At 43.7% G+C, this 21,932-nt stretch overlaps 1 protein-coding gene and 1 pseudogene across 1 annotated transcript in view; both read right to left on the bottom strand.

Moving 5' to 3' along the window:
* Positions 1 to 31: 31 nt before the first annotated feature.
* LOC108643204 overlaps positions 32 to 21,932 on the bottom strand; it is a 22,242-nt pseudogene continuing 341 nt past the window's right edge.
* Positions 14,071 to 21,932, bottom strand: part of LOC108638787 — a 22,053-nt gene continuing 14,191 nt past the window's right edge. Inside the window, 6 exon segments of the mRNA XM_029961399.1 lie at positions 14,071 to 14,530; positions 15,461 to 15,628; positions 17,198 to 17,340; positions 17,570 to 17,687; positions 18,301 to 18,438; positions 19,343 to 19,520. Coding sequence (XP_029817259.1) covers positions 14,126 to 14,530; positions 15,461 to 15,628; positions 17,198 to 17,340; positions 17,570 to 17,687; positions 18,301 to 18,438; positions 19,343 to 19,520 — 1,150 coding nt within the window. The 3' untranslated portion in view covers positions 14,071 to 14,125.

The raw sequence follows: 21,932 nt of genomic DNA, 5'->3' as shown, positions 1-21,932 counted from the left end.
TGAAAAAAAGGAACAGAGTCCCACAGCGCTCGTGGTTTTTTATTATTTCAGGAACAGGAACTCCAAAACACAAACACAGCCCTGTGCTAAGAAAGGTGTTTCGGCTGTGGCTTTGGCATTATACGGTTCAGCTATGATGTTTAAGTAACTACGAATAGGATAAATATATAACGATAGCAAAAACGTTAAAGCTTTGTCATTCAAATATTGCAGAGGCACCATATGCTCTTTTGTAACATTCTTTGTTAAAGGACTAGAACCAGGAGACAGGTAAACCCAGGAGTCCTGTGGTGATGAAACAAAGGTTCTCACTCCACAAACACCCCATAAGGACATCTGGGACAAAAACATACTTTCATTTCCATTCCTATTAAGTCCTTGTCCAGTTAGTAGACAAAAAAAAAAACATCTAGGCAGGGTGCTCAGCAACACCTGGAACAGGCTGCCAAAGACTCCTTTCAGCTCTAGGGAATGGATCAAGGCACTAAATGGATGAGACTGGAAGAAGAAAGGGGAGTGCAGCTAAAAAGGTGCTCCAGCCTTGCCAGAAGCAAAAGTAACTTCTGCTCTCTCATGGGCTGTCAGTGCCCGACTCGGCCTCATGGACACTAAAAGTCAAGTCAAGGACAGGAGAAGCCTTTGCTGAGCAAGTGGGATGTTACTTCTGTCAGCAAGAACCTCCACACAGGTGCACAGGGAGAGACGTGTTTTACATGGCACTTGCTGTGGAGCTCTAAGCAGCTCTGTTATTCTTGCCAAGCCCCAGATCAAGACCACAGAAGAGGGTTCAGGCACAGCTCAAAGAGGCAATTAGTGCAAAAGCAGTCACCCTATTCTAGAGAAATCTTTATTGTGTAATGGCCCCTATCCTGCCAAGACAACTCTTTAGGGAGAGCAAAACCTGCCACAGAACAAAATGCTGGAAGATTTGTTGTGCCGGATGAAGAAGAGGAAGGGATGATCAGCAGTGAAATCCGGAACGATTTCAAGGCACTTCAACATTATTTTTGCCGCTGTGGCAGCAGCTGCTTCAGTGCCTTCTTCGTTGACTTCCACAAAGGACTTGTGAACCACTTCAGAGAGCACCAGCTCACTGCCAGATGACATTCCCGAGAAGTCTGCCTTCCCCAAGTCAAATGCATCAGGCATTCCCATGCAGCTCAGAATGGGTTTCAGATCATAATCTTCTTCCAGCTTAAATCTGGGTAAAGACACCATCAGCTTTGTAGACTTCATCATTTCAGGACTGATCCAGTCTCTCAGCTTCTCATATGTAAGTTCTCTTTCCAGCTAAAGAAAAACCCCACATTTATTTCGTTACAGTGAGAAGCGAGTCAGTGTGACACAAGCACAAGAAGTGGTTACTGGGTTTGTTTACATAGCACAGAACATGCATCTTTTTTACAGTGCTTTAGAGTGTCTCAAGCCAAAGTGCAAGTTATACTTCTTACTACAGACTACGGCCCCAGCCAAGATCATTCCCATATGCCTTTTTTTGGTAGGGACAATAGGGATTAATCCCTTCCATGTAATGTTTACTTTTACAGAACATGTTAGGATTGTTGGGGTTTTTTTACATTTTGATATAGGGGAAGCAATGGCACAGGAGCTGCTGGCCAAGTCCCAAAGCAACTGAACTCACTTCTTCTGTCTCTTAACCAGGGGTTCCTCCTTCAGGTCGATAGGGAAGGAAAAAGTCTGCTCATAAGGCCCTTCACCATCAGTGACAGAAAACCTTATTAAGAAACTTGTCCAGATCACAAAATACTCCAAACTTGTATCCCATCTCCAACAGAGGAGATCCTACCCTCTCCTGTGAGCCTACTGCCAGGTGCTGTGCCATAGACCATCTGCCAGCTGCTCAGAATAGAAGATCTACAGGAGAAGCCACAGGACTTCCTAAGACACCACCTAAATTCTCCCTCTCCACTCATGATGCTCACCATACCACGCCTTCACCAGAACCACAGCTGACCTCTGCTCCTGAGGAGGGTCAGATCTTCTTCCAGAGCCTCTGCCTAAGGAGGCAGCACCCAGCTTGAGCAGCAGTGACACCAGGTGGGCTACTCACTTTGGGGGCAGGGAACTGTTGGACATTTCAGCTGGCATTGAGCATCAGCGACAGAATAGCTCTGGAACCAAACTGAGGTCTATGTGCTGTACCACACTTTCTTCCCTGGAAGGATACAGGCTGTCCTTGCATTCAGCTCAACAACTTACTCTTTCCAAGCCCGTGGATCCATCCTGGATTGCATCAGGGAGCAGGATGATCATGCTGAGTTCATTACCAGCATAGGGCAGCTCAAGGATTTTGGTCTGCAAGTCTCCAATATAGGTCATGTTAAATCTATCTGTCTTGAACATCATCTGCACAGGTTTGGTCTCGTTCTAAAAGTTAACAGATGTCATCAGTTGGTGCTGAGCTCCTGTGCTGCTCTCAAAACACAGAGCAGGCAGCCAGTTATTCAGGGGTTTCGGGAATTTGACCAAAGAGAACTAATCACACACCACAGAGTACAGACACAGCACTGTCTTCTGTACATCACTAAGATTCACTGAGATTTAATTCTTAATTACGAAGTTAGAAATCTCGGTGAAGATTCCTCTAAGGAAATATGGCAAATATGTGTCCTTGCCTTTTTCCTCCCTGAAGAACTAGTGACAAGCCCTGAACAGAGACACTAAGAAGCAGGGGCTCTGTTCCTCGCTCTAAACGAGTAAAAGTAATTTCAATATATGGACTTTCATTTTTACTTCATGTGGTTCCAAGTACTACAAAAAAGAAGAATTTAAATACTTTAAAATTATACTAAAAATACCAAGGAAGTGAGAGCATTATTTTGAATTCTTACAAGTCATAAGCATAGTAAGAAGGGCAGAGATTTTCATTTTCTGCTCTCTCATTCCATTTCCACATGGACCAACAGCTACTATTGTTTCAATCATTATTTTCCTCCTTTTCAGTCTCATTGTTCCAGTAGGTAGTATAGGGTGAGCAGTAACATTCCTGTTGAAAAAGCAGTATTAACCATTTCAAACATTCTGGGATATTTTTCACCACTGGGGGAGGGACACTTCCAAGTCAGTCGGGAGGGTTTCTGTTTTGCATAATGTTTCTTTGAAGCAAGTGAGTTAAGGAAGGCATGTTAGCAGTTCTTGTTCCTGACACCAGAGGCCAACCCAGAGCTGCAGGGGATCCTGAGGGGCCCCCATGGCCTGTCCATGACAGTAGCCAAGCCTTCCTCACTAGCCCTGATCTGCTTCTAAAAGCAAGACAGTAAAACACAGAGGTCTTAACAGGAGATTTTTTTCCCATTTCTTTTGGATCACTTCACAGGTAGAAATGCAGCAAAAAAGCATTGACTGAAGAAGACTTACATCCACAAGTTTTTGCACCTGTCTTTGTGTTAAACTTGCTAGTAATTATGGGAAACTTCACAGAAACTCAACCAAGCAAGTGTCCATAGGAAAGGGAGGGGGCATAAGGAAGTTCATACAGCCTAACCAAGGTCACCCTGCTTGAATGTTTTTTCTTCAGAATGCTATGGGTTCATTTCAGATTAACAGCATATTCCCATCATTTCAGCACATCATACCTTGTTAATATGAAATGGCCTTTCTGTGGTTCTCTCTTTGTTGAACTGCTTTTCCCAGTTGCCTTTGAAATAGATGGCATTCACCAACACAAGTCTGGTCAGGGAATTAAGAATCCCCTTTGCCAACAGGTTCTGAATTTTACCTTTGTGATACAAACAAACAACATTTAAGAGTTGGACACATATCTAATTATTATCCAGTAGACTATCGACTCTGCAATTAAGACACAAGAGAGAAGAGAATTATGTACCACACAGAGCAGGAGCTCAACAGTTGGGTTGTTTTAATTCACAACCTTATATCCTGAAATAGCCCTTTACCCAAGCCATGGCCACCAGGAAATACAACAGGGCCCTTTGCAAAGCACTCACCTTCAGTCCTTTCCTCTACCCAGCCATTGATTCGTTTTCTGGAATCCTCCCAAGCGTTCATGAAGTCAGTCGGTTCCAGTCCAGCGTGGTAGGATTTCTGACTCAACTCTAGAAATTACTAACAGGGACATGCCCAACAGATTTCCAGCAAGAGATCTGGCTCTCATTCAGACATGCAGGATTCTTAAACACACCAAGAAAATCTGCCTACTTTCCTCCCCCAGCTTCACATAGAACACTTAAAGTTCTGGCTGACATTTATAAGATTTATACAAACTATTTGAACTAGGAATTGTCCCCTGTATGGTTTCAGGTCAAATGGCTTATTTACTGTGCTACAAACCTCTATGTAACTTCACTGACAAATGAAGTGGCTGCTGTTTTCGTGGGGTTTTCTTCATGGTTCAGCAAGAGAACATATGATTTCCTAAGCTACTCTCTACATAAATTTAATCGTTACACTTCCCAGACCAATGGAAAACTTTTAGTTCAGTTGAGAAATCAATCTTTCATAGACAGGATAAATCATCCCTTCTGTCTGACTTAATACAGCTTTATTACAGAGAGGCAATGTTTGAGACTAGAGTCCGGGTACTTTTTATCTACTAGACAAATGAAACAATAGCACTCTTCATAAAAGAAACACTGAGGAACAGTGGAAACAGAGAAAAAAAATAGAGCCTTACATGTTCTTGCACCTAGGGAAGCATTGAAAGAAACATGTGTAACACAGTATCTATTATCCTTATTTAGATCTTCTGATAAGGAAAATCTTAAAAGTCCTCTGTTGTTCTCACAATGCTATCTGGATCACTTACCTAGGAGACAAAAACTACAAAATACTGCCCATGCTGAAGAGCAGTAACAATCCTTTTCTTTGGTCATATTTCCACATAATGAAGGAAAAAGAAATACATCAAACATGTGTCCCACAGCCAAAAGTGTTAGTGGATCACAGAACCCTCGAGATGGAGAGACTGATGGATTTTACCCTACTTTGCAACATTCAGGGTATCTGAGATGAGATTCTCCACCAAATTCAGATACCAGGCTCTGGCATCATCTACTGCATTGCTAGTCCAGCTCAGAAAATTTGGAAAGCAGAGCCCAAAGCCTGCCTTTGACCTCCAAACCAAACAGGTAGCAAGTACATTATACTAAGAAATGCCACACATTTCATGGTTACTTACTGAGAGAAACTCAAACGTCTTTTCCCCATAAAGCCGGTTTGCAGTTCTCAGGATGTATTTGGTGTTTGGATTGTTAATTTCAGAGAGAAGGGATTGATACCCATTGTGAGCATCCTCAGCTTTGTTCAGAGAAAGCACCTGCACAAAGACAAACATCCTCAACAGGCCTTCTTGAAACACACCTGCTTCAGCACAATGACTTTGAGTTTTAAAGGACTTCTACGTTAAACACTGTGGCTTCAAGCCAAAAGATTTTTCATCCCATCTGCAGCTTATCATACAAGGCACATAAGATGCACCCAGACAACCCAGATGTTGTCAAAGGAATAAATTAGGGAGCACAAGACTCAGCAATACTGATTTTCCTTCCATCAAGCCAAGCACTGGAGGATCACAGAATGCCTGAGGGGGGAAGGGACCTCAAGAGACCAGGGTACAACAACCTGCCCAAGCAGGGACATCTACAGCCAGCAGCTCAGGACTGTGTCCAGATGGACTTGGAATAACAACAGTATGAAAAAAAAAAGATTTTGGAGTAAATTTAATAGATTTAAATGGTAGCAAAACAGGATATTATATTCCTCTTCCGTTTTGCAAAAAGGGCAAACATCATAACACAAATGATTGACTGCTCATTTCATGCTGTCATTTCCATATGTTAAACATATACCAAGCAGTATTTGCAAACTGAGCTAGATTTAAAAAAACCCCAAAAACTAAACCAAGGTGCAGTTACCACTTTGACATGCAGACAGCAGGGATTTCTTTTTTTTATGTGCCTGGATTCATTTTGAAAACATGTGTCATCTCATCTTAAGTGCAAACAAGAAAACAGAAGAAACTATCACACATTGCTAGAGATTTATCCAACCAACAAATAAAACCCCAGATACCTCTCAATTAAATTTGGAAAGGAGATCTGTCCGTGTGAAAAAAAATCAAAAAACCCCCACCCACAACAAAACCTTGAAACCTTGAAATTTCTACTAAACAAAGCTTCTCCTATAAAAGCAATGAAAACAGGTTGTCCTTACACACACACACACACCCCCAAAGGAAGATCTCTGCTCTCTCAGACCAGGATGACAACCCTAGTTTAGCAGAAGTGCACGTCACAGACTGTAAGACACATTTGTTGATCAAATTCAATCCAAGAAGTCTATTTTCACTTACCTTTGTTATTTGATATTCGGTGGTACCTTTTGAACCCAGCAAAATCATAGACAAAGCAGAAGAAATACTAAAAGGGGAAAAGAATAGATTCTGACCACTTTTCTTCTCACACAGCTGTCTTAAGAGGTTCAGGGCAAAAATGGTATTTGCTGCACACAGGCTTGCCATGGTTTCAACCTGGTAGATAAAACACAGAACAAAAAAGGATCGAATTTATTTGAACACAAAAAACCTCTTTCTCTCTTTCACATTTCCCAGTATAAACTGGCCAGCAAATGTCAGCATTAGGCTGGAAAACTATCGCCTGAATGGAAAATTGATTTGGTGGCACAAGCACCTTAAACCCCATACAACTCTCTTGAGTTATTTTAGGGATTTACTGTCTGCTTTTGTTTTTCAATCCCATACCTACGTATTATTACATCTTTTGAGATGATCAGGCACAACAGGATTCTCTTCAGAACTCACTGAAAGAAAGCTCTCTTGACCTCACAAAGAAAATAATTTGCCTTTATACAAACACCAGACCAAAAAGTTAGACATCACAATGGCCAAATTACAAACTCTTACCTTCTCTAAGTCTACAGATCTTCAGCTGTACCTTCAGCTTCCTCCTACGTGTGCACGCTGTGTTTTAAACAGCTGGGCTGGGAGAAGTCAGCAGAATGACTTGTCCTACAAGTCATGACTTGTAGCAGAATGACTTGTCCCTGGAATATTCTCTTACAAAAACAAGCAAAAAAAACCCCTAGTCACATTGAAATACCATATTTTTTCCCCACATAAACTATATATCCCAATCCTACTTATCAGACTCACTTAATGGCATTATTTAAAAGAATTCCTTGCCTTCTAACTTGAAATTGGAAGCACGTGTATTGGCAGGTCTGCAGGTTAAACTTGTTCAGCTTCCCAGGCCCAGCACACCCCACGCAACTCACTCCCACACCTTTCCCCCTGCTTCTTACTGCACAACTGTTGAATTTGCATGCATCCTTTTGTGATAGCCAATAAAGACCAAAGGAGAGATAAGTTGCTTATCAAATTATATTTGCAACACTGTAATTAAAAACTGCGGTAAACAAAGTCTCAAGTTTCTATAAGTTTCAAGTAATAGTTTCATTCAGTGTTTGTCTTGACTACCTCATGCATATTGATTGTATCATATACATGTATATTCCGCGGGGTTTTTGCTAAGTGTTTAACATGTAAGTTTTCTTACACCTAAAGCTGAGAGTTATCTCTACAACCAGTCATAGTTCATGTATTCTTAGACGAACAGGCGCCTAAAGATTTGAAGTTCTACTATATTTACAGCTAAAGCTAAAAGAGTTATCTCTACAGCCAGTCATAATTCATGTATTCTTGGACGAGTAGGCGCCTAAAGACCTAAAGTTGTACTATATTTCATTCTTAGGATAGTAAGTGTGATAGACTACGCTGGGTGGTATTGTTTATCAAACAGGATGTATTGCTTAACCGCTAATCTAAAGCAAGTGCTAAACCACAAAGAACTATGCTAATGCTTATGCAAGGTATACCTTAAGATTGCTAAATGTTCCAAGAACTAAAAGGACAGCCCATATAAGGAAGACGATTACCACTAGAGCCAAAGGGCAGAAAGAGGACACCCGAGGAAGACGTCTTACTTCAGCCTCGACGACCACCGGGAGGCAGAAGAGACCCCCTAGCAACAGCCCAGGCATGCGCAGAGTACTATTGCCACATCACGGAAAGTGGAACTAGAAGAATATAAAAAGAGACTGTCTTAGCATGATATTGCGGCAGTTGGTGGAGCGGTGACTCCCCTGTCGCCCAGCGCTGCACTTTGCTCATATTCTCTTGCTGTAATTAATAAATTCTAATTGGTTTATTGATCCGTTGTGGTCTAACTTATAACAGTAAGGAAGTTTTAGGCCTTTTGACCTTGTGAGGGTCTGTTTTGTTTCCTTGTGGGGGTGTAGTGGAGTTTTTGTAATCCATTTGTTTTGTTTTAATGTAGTCACCCATTTGTTTCACGACTTACAATTATTTATATATCACACAAACCATAATGTTATGTTACAATAATTAGTGATATTTTGTTATGTTATGTAATAAGAAAAAGAACCGAAAAAAAGAACAGAACTATTTCCCAGCGCCAAGAAAGCACATGCGCAGAAATAGCTGACTACGTCAAAAGGATGGAGTGAACAGAGCCGAGCTTGTCTCCTAGCAACAAGATAACGCATGCGCATAGCATCTTGGCAACAGAACAGAGCCTGCGCAGATAGACCTGATGACTGTGGTGGTTTCACTCTAGGCCTTCCTGGAGACCAACTTGTAACCAGGAAGGAACTAGAAAAGTGATCACGGAAGTATTCCATGCTATTCCTTTACGTAACTTGAGGTATAAATAAGGCCAGCGGGAGGCATCTCGCTCTCTTCCTCTCCGGCGAGGTTCGAGAACGGCGGGTCCCTGTTTTGGTCTGGTTTATCTGGAGCTGAGGCCTACAGTGACTACCGTTATCTGCCACGCGTGAGGGGAGAGCCTTGGGCCGTGTCTAGCCATCCTGCCTGTTCGAAGGGAAGTGGTGAGATTTTTGCTAGTTTGCCTTCGGTCGGCTGGTTGGCTTGTTCGGTCCTTGCCCCTTTTTGTCCTTCTCCCTTCCCCTTCCCCCCCCCCCCCTTCTGTGTGTGGTATTCTCCTTTTGTGTATCTGTCTCATATGTAATATATATATATATATATATATTTGCTATAGCTTTGGCTGCTTGGTTTTTTTTCTTTTCCCTCTCTGGGAGGCGGGTCCTTGTTGTCGAGTTTCGGGGACTTGGCGGGAAGCCAGCTCGAAACTTGCACAACATTTTTTGGTGTCAGAAGTGGGATATTTTGGTTAAGTTTGGCTTGTTTTGATAAACGTTTTTCCAGGAAGACAGCCAAGCTCGGTGTTGTTTTGCAAAACCAATCTATTGTTTTGGGAACAGGTCTGGGAACACTGCCAGAGTCTGGGAAAGCAGCCAAGGAAACTTTGTTTATATAAACAAAGGTTTGTTTTGGGATCAAGAAGAAATAATAACAAAAAACAATGGCTATTTCATTAATTTGTCTTATAATTCTAGCCACCTTTACACCTGTGTTAGGTTACCGTATAGGGAGACGTCCAGACCTTGAGGATGGATGGAACAAATTGCTTCCATCCTTTAATTTTGACATCGAAGGTTTGGTAAAGGAAATCCCCATGGTTAAAATCGGCTCTAATTACTATATAAATCTTATTGCAACAGTACTGTCATTGATAAAGGTACTGGAAGTGCTACTTAAACTTGGAAGAATGGGGTTCCGTTGCCTTCCCTCTTGTAGGAAAGATCACACCTCAAAGGGACTCGCTGGAACTTTGGAAAGGGCTGCAGACAGGCCAGTCCCCGGGTGGCATGGAGCTTGGGAAGATTTCGGTAGATTAGTAGGACATGTGTCACCCCCCATTAATTGGGAGTTCACACCAGAACAAATGTTTGATTCTGGTGAGATGGCCCACTGTTTGGCAGAAGGGTGTTTTTCCTACAAAGATCCGAATATGCAATTCTCCGCTTTGTGCTGGGGCCTGGCTAATGCTTATCGAGCTGCCATAGACCACCTTCAAAGGGTTAAGGTCGACACAGAAACCCAAACCACGCCACTTGAAACCAGTGATGTCCCTATTAGGTCCACAGAAGTTGGAGTCCAAACACAACTTGAAGTCAATGCCATTTCTACTAAGCCCACTAGAACCGGGACTCAAGCTAAGAACCGGAAGGTCATCATTGCCCCTGTGAAGAAGAAGAAGAGCCAGTGAGCCGAGCCGAGGAAGCTCCGCCATTTGATCAGCTGCCAGATGAAGAAAGGCGTTATGCCCTTTTCACTGATGGTTCTTGCCGAATTGTAGGAAGGAACCGGAAGTGGAAAGCGGCCGTTTGGAATCCCACCCGACGAGTGGCAGAAGCCGCTGAGGGTCAAGGCAAGTCGAGTCAATTTGCGGAACTCAAAGCCGTCCAATTAGCCCTGGACATTGCTGAACGAGAAGGTTGGCCGAGACTCTACCTCTACACAGACTCGTGGATGATAGCCAATGCTCTATGGGGATGGTTAGAGCGATGGAAGAAGATGAACTGGAGGCGTGGAGGAAAACCCATCTGGGCTGCTGACTTGTGGCAGGACATCGCTGCCAGAGCGAAGAGTCTGAATGTGAGAGTCCACCATGTAGATGCCCACATGCCCAAGAAGCGAGCTAATGAAGAACATAATAACAACAGAGAAGCGGACCGAGCTGCACAGATAGGGGTGTCACAAGTAGACCTAGACTGGCAGCAGAAGGGAGAGCTGTTTCTGGCTCGATGGGCCCATGATGCTTGCGGTCATCAAGGCCGAGATGCCACCCACAGATGGGCACGAGACCGAGGGGTGGATTTAACCATGGATATCATTTCTGAAGTTATCCATGATTGTGAGACTTGTGCCGCTATTAAGCAGGCGAAAAGACTGAAGCCCCTGTGGTATGGTGGACGATGGGATAAGTATAAGTATGGAGAGGCATGGCAGGTTGATTATATCAAACTGCCACAGACCCGCCAAGGTAAGTGCTATGTACTTACCATGGTGGAAGCAACAACGGGATGGTTAGAGACTTTTTCAGTGCCCCACGCAACGGCCCGGAATACCATTCTGGGCCTTGAAAAGCAAGTCCTGTGGCGACACGGGACCCCAGAACGTATTGAGTCGGACAACGGGACTCATTTCAAAAATGGATTAGTCACCACTTGGGCGAGGGAACATGGTATCGAATGGGTATACCACATTCCATATCATGCACCAGCTGCTGGGAAGGTTGAGAGATATAACGGATTATTGAAGACCACTCTAAAGTTATTAGGTGAGGGGACTTATAAAAACTGGGACAAGAACTTAGCCAAGGCTACCTGGCTAGTTAACACCAGGGGTTCTGTCAATCGAGCTGGCCCTGCACAGGCAGAATCCCTTCACATTGTTGATGGAGATAAAGTTCCAGCAATCCATTTGAGGGGAATGCTAGGGAAAGCTGTTTGGGTTACCCCTGCCTCAGGCCAAGACAAACCCATTCGTGGGATTGTCTTTGCTCAAGGGCCAGGACATACGTGGTGGGTAATGAGGAAGGATGGAGTCATCCAGTGTGTGCCTCAAGGAAACTTAGCCTTGGGGAAAAACTAATTGTATGTCCTAAGTTGTGTTTTTACAGGAAGCCAGTCACCAGATGAGAGAGAGACCTGAACTAAGTTGTTGCTGGTATCCGGTGATGAGACAGTCCAGTGATGAAACAGCCATAAATCAGAACTGTAATGGTGACTGAGGAGACCAAAGATCTGGACTGAACTGACATCGGTATTGATTTTCCAACGACGAGACAACTGTGCCGAGAGACCAACAAGAACTATATATATATATATGCAAATGTGTATATATATGCGCGGGATGTAGACGAACGTGAGACATAGGTGTTGCGTAAAGGAATAGTATGGAATAAGGGGTGGAGAATGTGGTGGTTTCACTCTAGGCCTTCCTGGAGACCAACTTGTAACCAGGAAGGAACTAGAAAAGTGATCACGGAAGTATTCCATGCTATTCCTTTACGTAACTTGAGGTATAAATAAGGCCAGCGGGAGGCATCTCGCTCTCTTCCTCTCCGGCGAGGTTCGAGAACGGCGGGTCCCTGTTTTGGTCTGGTTTATCTGGAGCTGAGGCCTACAGTGACTACCGTTATCTGCCACGCGTGAGGGGAGAGCCTTGGGCCGTGTCTAGCCATCCTGCCTGTTCGAAGGGAAGTGGTGAGATTTTTGCTAGTTTGCCTTCGGTCGGCTGGTTGGCTTGTTCGGTCCTTGCCCCTTTTTGTCCTTCTCCCCTTCCCCTTCCCCCCCCCCCCTTCTGTGTGTGGTATTCTCCTTTTGTGTATCTGTCTCATATGTAATATATATATATATATATATATTTGCTATAGCTTTGGCTGCTTGGTTTTTTTTTTTTTTTCTTTTTTCCCTCTCTGGGAGGCGGGTCCTTGTTGTCGAGTTTCGGGGACTTGGCGGGAAGCCAGCTCGAAACTTGTACAATGACGTAAAGCAGAAAAAAAGGAGGGGATTTTAAAAAAAAGCAGCTACAAACCGATAAAAAGCAGATTGGAAATTATTGAAGTATGCCTTGGATGAGCAAGGAAGGCTCATCAAGTCATCCAGCGCTGTTTTGCTTATTTGATTTTTATATAAATCTATAATAAAACTTTTTACTACTATATTTAAGCCAAGTGCTGATTTTTACTTATAACCCTTTCAGACCATTTCAAACTCCTACGTGGAGGCGTTTGCACCACAACGTGGGGATTTCCAGGACAGTCTTCCTACAGCAATTGCAAAATATCACTGTCGGCTTCCTCCGACAGAGGGATAACCGCCCGGCAGCTTTGCAATCCTCTTCTAGCAAAGAAAAACCACCGCCACCTTCCCGCCCCCAAAGCCAAACCAATACCCGAAAGCGCCTTTGATTTCCTTACACCAGCCGAGCAAGCCTTTCACCCAAACCATCCAGCTGACGGCCTCCAGCCCACCCTGCCCGAGAACAGCCCCGATTTTGCGCGAAGACGAAACATTGCCGCACCTCTTCCCGTTACCGCCCCGTTGCCCGAGGACGCCCCGGGGCGGGGGTAGGGGCGGAGACCTGCGGAAGGCTGCGGAGCCCCGGCACAGCCGAGCTCACTTGCCCGCAGCCCTGCCCGGCCGGCGGGAGCGGCGACAACCGCGGACACACCGCCCGGGTGGGGCGGGGACCCAGGGGCGGGGCGGGGCAGCCACACAGAACCCAGGTGTGCTCTGTCCAGAATCGTTCTCCTCGTACGACAGATTTTAAAATCTATCTATAATTTACGGCTGAAAAAAAGGAACAGAGTCCCACAGCGCTCGTGGTTTTTTATTATTTCAGGAACAGGAACTCCAAAACACAAACACAGCCCTGTGCTAAGAAAGGTGTTTCGGCTGTGGCTTTGGCATTATACGGTTCAGCTATGATGTTTAAGTAACTACGAATAGGATAAATATATAACGATAGCAAAAACGTTAAAGCTTTGTCATTCAAATATTGCAGAGGCACCATATGCTCTTTTGTAACATTCTTTGTTAAAGGACTAGAACCAGGAGACAGGTAAACCCAGGAGTCCTGTGGTGATGAAACAAAGGTTCTCACTCCACAAACACCCCATAAGGACATCTGGGACAAAAACATACTTTCATTTCCATTCCTATTAAGTCCTTGTCCAGTTAGTAGACAAAAAAAAAAACATCTAGGCAGGGTGCTCAGCAACACCTGGAACAGGCTGCCAAAGACTCCTTTCAGCTCTAGGGAATGGATCAAGGCACTAAATGGATGAGACTGGAAGAAGAAAGGGGAGTGCAGCTAAAAAGGTGCTCCAGCCTTGCCAGAAGCAAAAGTAACTTCTGCTCTCTCATGGGCTGTCAGTGCCTGACTCAGCCTCATGGACACTAAAAGTCAAGTCAAGGACAGGAGAAGCCTTTGCTGAGCAAGTGGGATGTTACTTCTGTCAGCAAGAACCTCCACACAGGTGCACAGGGAGAGAGGTGTTTTACATGGCACTTGCTGTGGAGCTCTAAGCAGCTCTGTTATTCTTGCCAAGCCCCAGATCAAGATCACAGAAGAGGGTTCAGGCACAGCTCAAAGAGGCAATTAGTGCAAAAGGAGTCACCCTATTCTAGAGAAATCTTTATTGTGTAATGACCCCTATCCTGCCAAGACATCTCCTCTTCAGGGAGAGCAAAACCTGCCACAGAACAAAATGCTGGAAGATTTGTTGTGCCGGATGAAGAAGAGGAAGGGATGATCAGCAGTGAAATCCGGAACGATCATTGCACAGCGCATCATCATTATTGCCGCTGTGGCAGCAGCTGCTTCAGTGCCTTCTTCGTTGACTTCCACAAAGGACTTGTGAACCACTTCAGAGAGCACCAGCTCATTGCCAGATGACATTCCCGAGAAGTCTGCCTTCCCTGAGTCAAATGCATCAGGCATTCCCATGCAGCTCAGAATGGGTTTCAGATCATAATCTTCTTCCAGTTTAAATCTGGGTAAAGACACCCTCACCTCTGTAGAGTCCATCATTTCAGGATTGATCCAATCTATCAGCTTCTCATACGTAAGTTCTCTTTCCAGCTAAAGAAAAACCCCACATTTATTTAGTTACAGTGAGAAGTGGGTCAGTGTGACACAAGCAAAAGAAGTGATTACTGGGTTTGTTTACATAGCACAGAACATGCATCTTTTTTACAGTGCTTTAGAGTGTCTCAAGCCAAAAGTGCAAGTTATACTTCTTACTACAGACTACGGCCCCAGACAAGATCATTCCCATATGCTTTTTTTGGTAGGGACAATAGGGATTAATCCCTTCCATGTAATGTTTACTTTTACAGAACATGTTACCATTCTTGGGGTTCTTTTACATTTTTACATAGGGGAAGCAATGGCACAGGAGCTGCTGGCCAAGTCCCAAAGCAACTGAACTCACTTCTTCTGTCTCTTAACCAGGGGTTCCTCCTTCAGGTCAACAGGGAAGGAAAAAGTCTGCTCATAAGGCCCTTCACCATCAGTGACAGAAAACCTTATTAAGAAACTTGTCCAGATCACAAAATACTCCAAACTTGTATCCCATCTCCAACAGAGGAGATCCTACCCTCTCCTGTGAGCCTACTGCCAGGTGCTGTGCCATAGACCATCTGCCAGCTGCTCAGAATAGAAGATCTACAGGAGAAGCCACAGGACTTCCTAAGACACCACCTAAATTCCCCCTCTCCACTTATGATGCTCACCATACCACACCTTCACCAGAACCACAGCTGACCTCTGCTCCTGAGGAGGGTCAGATCTTCTTCCAGAGCCTCTGCCTAAGGAGGCAGCACCCAGCCTGAGCAGCAGTGACATCAGGTGGGCTACCCACTTTGGGGGCAGGGAACTGTTGGACATTTCAGCTGGCATGGAGCATCGGCGACAGAATAGCTCTGGAACCAAACTGAGGTCTATGTGCTGTACCACACTTTCTTCCCTGGAAGGATACAGACTGTCTTTGTGTTCAGCTCAACAACTTACTCTTTCCAAGCCCGTGGATCCATCCTGGATTGCATCAGGGAGCAGGATGATCATGCTGAGTTCATTACCAACATAGGGCAGCTCAAGGATTTTGGTCTGCAAGTCTCCAATATAGGTCATGTTAAATCTATCCTTCTTGAACATCATCTGCACAGGCTTGGTCTCGTTCTAAAAGTTAAGAGATGTCATCAGTTAGTGCTGAGCTACTGTGCTGCTCTCAAAATACAGAGCAGGCAGCCAGTTATTCAGGGTTTTCGAGAATTTGACCAAAGAGAAATAATCACACACCACAGAGCACAGACACAGCACTGTCTTCTGTACATCACTACGATTCACTGAGATTTAATTCTTAATTACGAAGTTAGAAATCTCGGTGAAGATTCCTCTAAGGAAATATGGCAAATATGTGTCCTTGCCCTTTTCCTCCCTGAAGAACTAGTGACAAGCCCTGAACAGAGCCACTAAGAAGCAGGGGCTCTGTTCCTCGCTCTAAACGAGTAAAAGTAATTTCAATATATGGACTTTCGTTTTTACTTCATGTGGTTCCAAGTACTACAAAAAAGAAGAATTTAAATACTTTAAAATTATACTAAAAATACCAAGGAAGTGAGAGCATTATTTTGAATTATTACAAGCCATAAATTGGCTTCTTTAGCCAACAATGCGCCTGCAACAAATGCGGGTAGAGCCCTTCCGAAACCTTCGTTCGCGAAGCCTAGCCATGATGATGACAAGTCATAAGCATAGTAAGGAGGGCAGAGATTTTCATTTTCTGCTCTCTCATTCCATTTCCACATGGACCAACAGCTACTATTGTTTCAATCATTATTTTCCTCCTTTTCAGTCTCATTGTTCCAGTAGGTAGTATAGGGTGAGCAGTAACATTCCCTGTTGAAAAAGTGGTATTAACCATTTCAAACATTCTTGGGTATTTTTTACCACTGGGGGAGGGACACTTCCAAGTCAGCCAGGAGGGCTTCTGTTCTGCAGAATGTTTCTTTCAAGCAGGTGAGTTAAGGAAGGCATGTTAGCAGTTCTTATTCCTGACACTGGAGGCCAACCCAGAGGTGCAGGGGATCCTGAGGGGCAGCCATGGCCTGTCCATGACAGTAGCCAAGCCTTCCTCACTAGCCCTGATCTGCTTCTAAAAGCAAGACAGTATAACACGGAGGTCTTCACAGGAGATTTTTCTCACAGGAGATTTTTCTCCCATTTCTTTTGGATCAGTTCACTGGTAGAAATGCAGCAAAAAACCACTGAGTGAAGGCGACTTAGATATACAAATTTCTGGAGGAGTAGAAGTGCTCTTTTCTGCCTAAAACCTAAAGAAAAAATATTTCTCTGATAAACTCCAGTTTTAGGCCGAAATAAGCAGGTTCACTAATTCTGTGAAATTGCTCATGACACTGAAATAACCTGACAACGTTGCTCAAGTGTTCTCTCCTCATCAGTTCTAAGTCCTGTTATTACATAGATGGGTAACTTTCTCAAACAAAGAAGGGTTAAAGGAAAAAAAGGAGAGAGAGAATGAAAGAAATACTTGTTAGATTAAACTTTCTAGGAATTACGTGAAACTTTACAGAAACTCAACAAAGACAGCATCCATAGGAAAGGGAGGGGGCATAAGGAAGTTCATACAGCCTAACCAAGGTCACCCTGCTTGAATGTTTTTTCTTCAGAATGCTATGGGTTCATTTCAGATTAACAGCATATTCCCATCATTTCAGCACATCATACCTTGTTAATATGAAATGGTCTTTCTTCGGTTTCCTCTTTGTTGAACTGCTTTTCCCAGTTGCCTTTGAAATAGATGGCATTCACCAACACAAGTCTGGTCAGGGAATCAAGAACCCCCTCCGCCAACAGGTTCTGAATTTTACCTTTATGATACAAACAAACAACATCTAAGAGTTGGACACATATCTAATTATTATCCAGTAGACTATCGACACTACAATTAAGACACAAGAGAGAAGAGAATTATGTACCACACAGAGCAGGAGCTCAACAGTTGGGTTGTTTTAATTCACAACGTCATATCCTGAAATAGCTCTTTACCCAAGCCATGGCCACCAGGAAATACAGCAGGGCACTTGGCAAAGCACTCACCCTCAGTCCTTTCCTCTACCCAGCCATTGATTCGTTTTCTGGAATCCTCCCAAGCGTTCATGAAGTCAGTCGGTTCCAGTCCAGCGTGGTAGGATTTCTGACTCGACTCTAGAAATGACTAACAGGGACATGCCCAACAGATTTGCAGCAAGAGATCTGACTCTCACTCAGACATGCAGGATTCTTAAACACACCAAGAAAATCTGCCTACTTTCCTCCCCCAGCTTCACATAGAACACTTAAAGTTCTGGCTGACATTTATAAGATTTATACAAATTATTTGAACTGGGAATTGTCCCCTGTATGGTTTTAAGTCAAATGGTTTATTTACTGTGCTACAAACCTCTGTGTAACTTCACTGACAAATTAGGTGGCTGCTGTTTTTTGTTGTTTTTACTTTATGCTTCAGTGAGATAAAATATGATTTCTTTATAGGACTTCTGCTAAGAGATACATCATCCTTTTGTCCCACAGCCAAAAATATAAATGGATCACAAAACTCAGACAATGGCGAGACTGATGGATTTTACCCTATTCTGCAACATTCAGGGTATCTGAAAGGAGATTCCCTACCAAATTCAGATACCAGTCTCTGGCATCAACTATTGCATTGCTAGCCCTCAGCTCAGAAAATTTGGAAAGCAGAGCCCAAAGCCTGCCTTTGACCTCCAAACCAAACAGGTAGCAAGTACATTATACTAAGAAATGCCACACATTTCATGGTTACTTACTGAGAGAAACTCAAACGTCTTTTCCCCATAAAGCCGGTTTGCAGTTCTCAGGATGTATTTGGTGTTTGGATCGTTAATTTCAGAGAGAAGGGATTGATACCCATTGTGAGCATCCTCAGCTTTGTTCAGAGAAAGCACCTGCACAAAGACAACATCTTCAGTGGTTGCAGAAGTAATTAATTAAGGAGCAGAACAGTCAGCAGTATTGAGTTTTCTTCCCTCGGGTCAAGCACTGGAGGATCACAGAATGGCTGAGGTGGGAAGGGATCTCTGGAGATCAGAGTATGACTCCCTGCCAACCCAGAAAACCTATAGCCAGCAGCCCAGGACTGTGTCCAGATGGACTCTGAATAATTCCAATATGGCAAAAATATGATTTTGGAGAAATTTTTATAGATTTAAATAGTAACAATATAGAAGGTTACACTCCTCTTCCACTTTGCAAAAGAGGCAAACATCATAACACAAATGATTGATTGTTCATTTCATACTGCCAATTCATTAGTAAAACATATACCATGGGGTATTTGCCAACTGAGCAAGTTTAAAAAGAAAAACTAAACCAAGGTGCAGGTACCACTTTGACATGTAGACAGTGAAGATTTTTTAAATTTTTTTTTTACGTGCCTTGCTACATTTTGAAAATATATATCATCTGACAATAAGAGCAAACAAGAAAGCAGAAGGCAGTATTACATATAGCTAGAGATTCATGGAACCAACAAAAAAAATCCAAAAAAGAAACCAGGTACTTTTGAATTACATATGGAAAGGTCTGTCTCAAAAAAAAAAAAAATCAAAAAACCCCACCACACAACAAAACCCCGAAACCCAACAAAACTCTCTTAATTTCATACTGAAAGAAGCTCCCCCTAATGAAACCTGTTCTGCTTACACACACACACCCCAAAGGAAGAGTTCTGTTCTTACAGAGCAGAGTGACAACCCTAGCTAAGAAGAAGTACACATCGCAGACTATAAGACATGTCTGTTGCTCATATGCTCCCATCGCATTCAATCCACTAAGTTTATTTTCACCTACCTTTGTTATCTGGGCTTCGGTGTTACCTTTTGAACCCAGCAAAATCATAGACAAAGCAGAAGAAATACTAAAAGGGGAAAAGAATAGATTCTGACCACTTTTCTTCTCACACAGCTTTCTTAAGAGGTCCAGGGCAAAAGTGGTATTTGCTGCACACAGGCTTGCCATGGTTTCAAACCTGCCAGGTAAAACACAGAACAAGAATTTGTTGAACTAGCCGGCAAATGGCAGCATCAGGCTAGAAATCTATCACCTAAATGAAAACTGATTTGGTGGCACAAGCACCTTAAACCCCATACAACTCTCTTGAGTTATTTTAGGGATTTACTGTCTGCTTTTGTTTTTCAATCCCATACCTACGTATTATTACATCTTTTGAGATGATCAGGCACAACAGGATTCTGTTCAGAACTCACTGAAAGAAACCTCTCTTGACCTCACAAAGAAAATAATTTGCCTTTATACAAACACCAGACCAAAAAGTTAGACATCACAATGGCCAAATTACAAACTCTTACCTTCTCTAAGTCTACAGATCTTCAGCTGTACCTTCAGCTTACTCCTACGTGTGCATGCTGTGTTTTAAACAGCTGGGCTGGGAGAAGTCAGCAGAATGACTTGTCCTACAAGATAAAAAAGGAAAGAAAAAAAAAATAATTTCATCAGCATGACAGATTACAGCAATTTCCTACTGTAGTATAAAGAAAAAATCAAAGTCCATTTCAGTTCCATTTTATTGCCTACAACACGGAAACACACACAAGAAAAAACTTGGTGCTTGTCATCCTCATCTCTGTAGGTAGTTAACTTCAGATTAAACCACACACCTATAAAAAGAGTAATAAATACTAGAACACTGAGTTAACCACAGATAGGTATCATGAATCATAAGATAGCAGCTGGTAATAAATGTCTCCGTGTTTTGTTCTTCCTTTAAGGTAGGGCCTACTGTTTATACATTGCCAAAAAATACAAAGCCAACACCTTATTCATACTACTGATTCATTATCTCAGATAACTAGGTGAAAAGTGCAAGTTTCTGCATACATGGTTTCCCACCCAAGAAAATTTCTTGCTAAGAGCTTCACTATAAGCAGTAGCAATTTTCTCCTGTTTCTCTTCTCCCATAACTGAAAAAAACGCTAACCAAACAAAGAAACCAAGCAAGCTTAGAGGGAAAGAATCCTCCAATTGTGTCTGAAACATGTAACTTAAGTACTTTATAGCGTAAGTAGGAGACACATAGTGTTCATGTTAGCTAAAGTGAAAACCGGAAGTTTCCTAATATCCCAATACCTGCAGATTGCTAGCAAAAAAGTCTTTTGACCTCCAGGTCAAAGCACACAGGAATAGCGACAGCAGCAAGCACTTATTTCCTAGAAAGTTTCTGCAGGGCTTCCATGACAAGTAAGAATTTACAGACAAAAGGATGCAACTCACACTATTTGCCTGCTTCAAAACCAGCGCATTTAACCAAATTATAAGTAATATTGCAATAGCTGGGACACACGATTAGGAGTTATATCTGCAGTTAACTATGCTTTCTCTGCAGCTCAGGAATACTAACGCAACTACTGACATCCCTCCTATCAGAGGAGTTTTGGAGACAACACACAGTGACTGCACTTTAAGGACCTTATGATAAAAGTACATATTTGTCAATCAATTGTAAACTGTTTGCAGCAAACCCCTCGGTGCTCAGAAGGTTTGCTGACAGCAACTCATTCCTCACTCTGGTCTCCCCGTGGGCTCTGCAGGTCAGCAGTAAGGCACTCGTGCTGATGCTCGTTTCTGCATGCCTGGACCCTGTGTGTTCCTACCAGTATGAATTTGAAGCATTTGTCTCAGCAATCAACACCTACGCTTTAGAACAGTCTTTATGGACCACAAAGCTGTATCTAGGTTAGACAGCACACGCTGCAATGCGGGGCCATGGGGGAACCCGGTCGGAGCAGGGTGCAGCTCTTCTCCAGCCTGCAGCCCATGAGACATTTCCCACGAAGACTGTGACGTGGATCACCGTCCAGTGTACAAGGACCTTCCCCACCTTCTGTCAGCTGCCTCAGAGGAGCCACAAGACGACTATTTCAAACACAGAGAAAACTGCGTCTGCGGTACGGGCGCCTCTTTTCCCACCCTCTGAACCAAAGCAAGCTTCCTTGAGAAAGAGGGCTTCATTTTAGGATTTGGAGAGTTGGGAGCGATGTTAAAACATCTGCAGGGTAAGACCGCTGACAGTTCCTGGTAATGGCTCTTCCCAACACCCCTGTCCAGGGGCAGGCGGTGGGATGCGTGGGAGGACACAGCCCAACCCCGCCAGCTCTTGGCCCCTGTGCCTCAGCCGGAGTGGTGGGGGGCAGGGAGGAGCCTGACAGTGACCCAGCAAGCTGAGTCACTAGAAGCCTAGGGTTTGGCACTCCCTGGGGCGAAGAGTTCTTCCTCCGCCCCCGCCCCGGGTTTGGCACCGCAGGGCGGACGTTTCAGCTCGGCATCGCCGCGGCGCCCCCGTCGCTCCCACACACAAGAAGCGCTCCCGGCGCTCCGCCGCGGCTCCAGCTGGCAAGAAGCACCGGTGTGTAGGGAACGTCCC

The sequence above is a fragment of the Manacus vitellinus genome, unplaced genomic scaffold (genome assembly GCF_001715985.3).
Source record: "Manacus vitellinus isolate BGI_N305 unplaced genomic scaffold, ASM171598v3 scaffold_33_pilon, whole genome shotgun sequence".
In the NCBI taxonomy this organism is placed as follows: Eukaryota; Metazoa; Chordata; class Aves; order Passeriformes; family Pipridae; genus Manacus; species Manacus vitellinus.
This window is presented reverse-complemented; position numbering and strand designations above follow the sequence as displayed.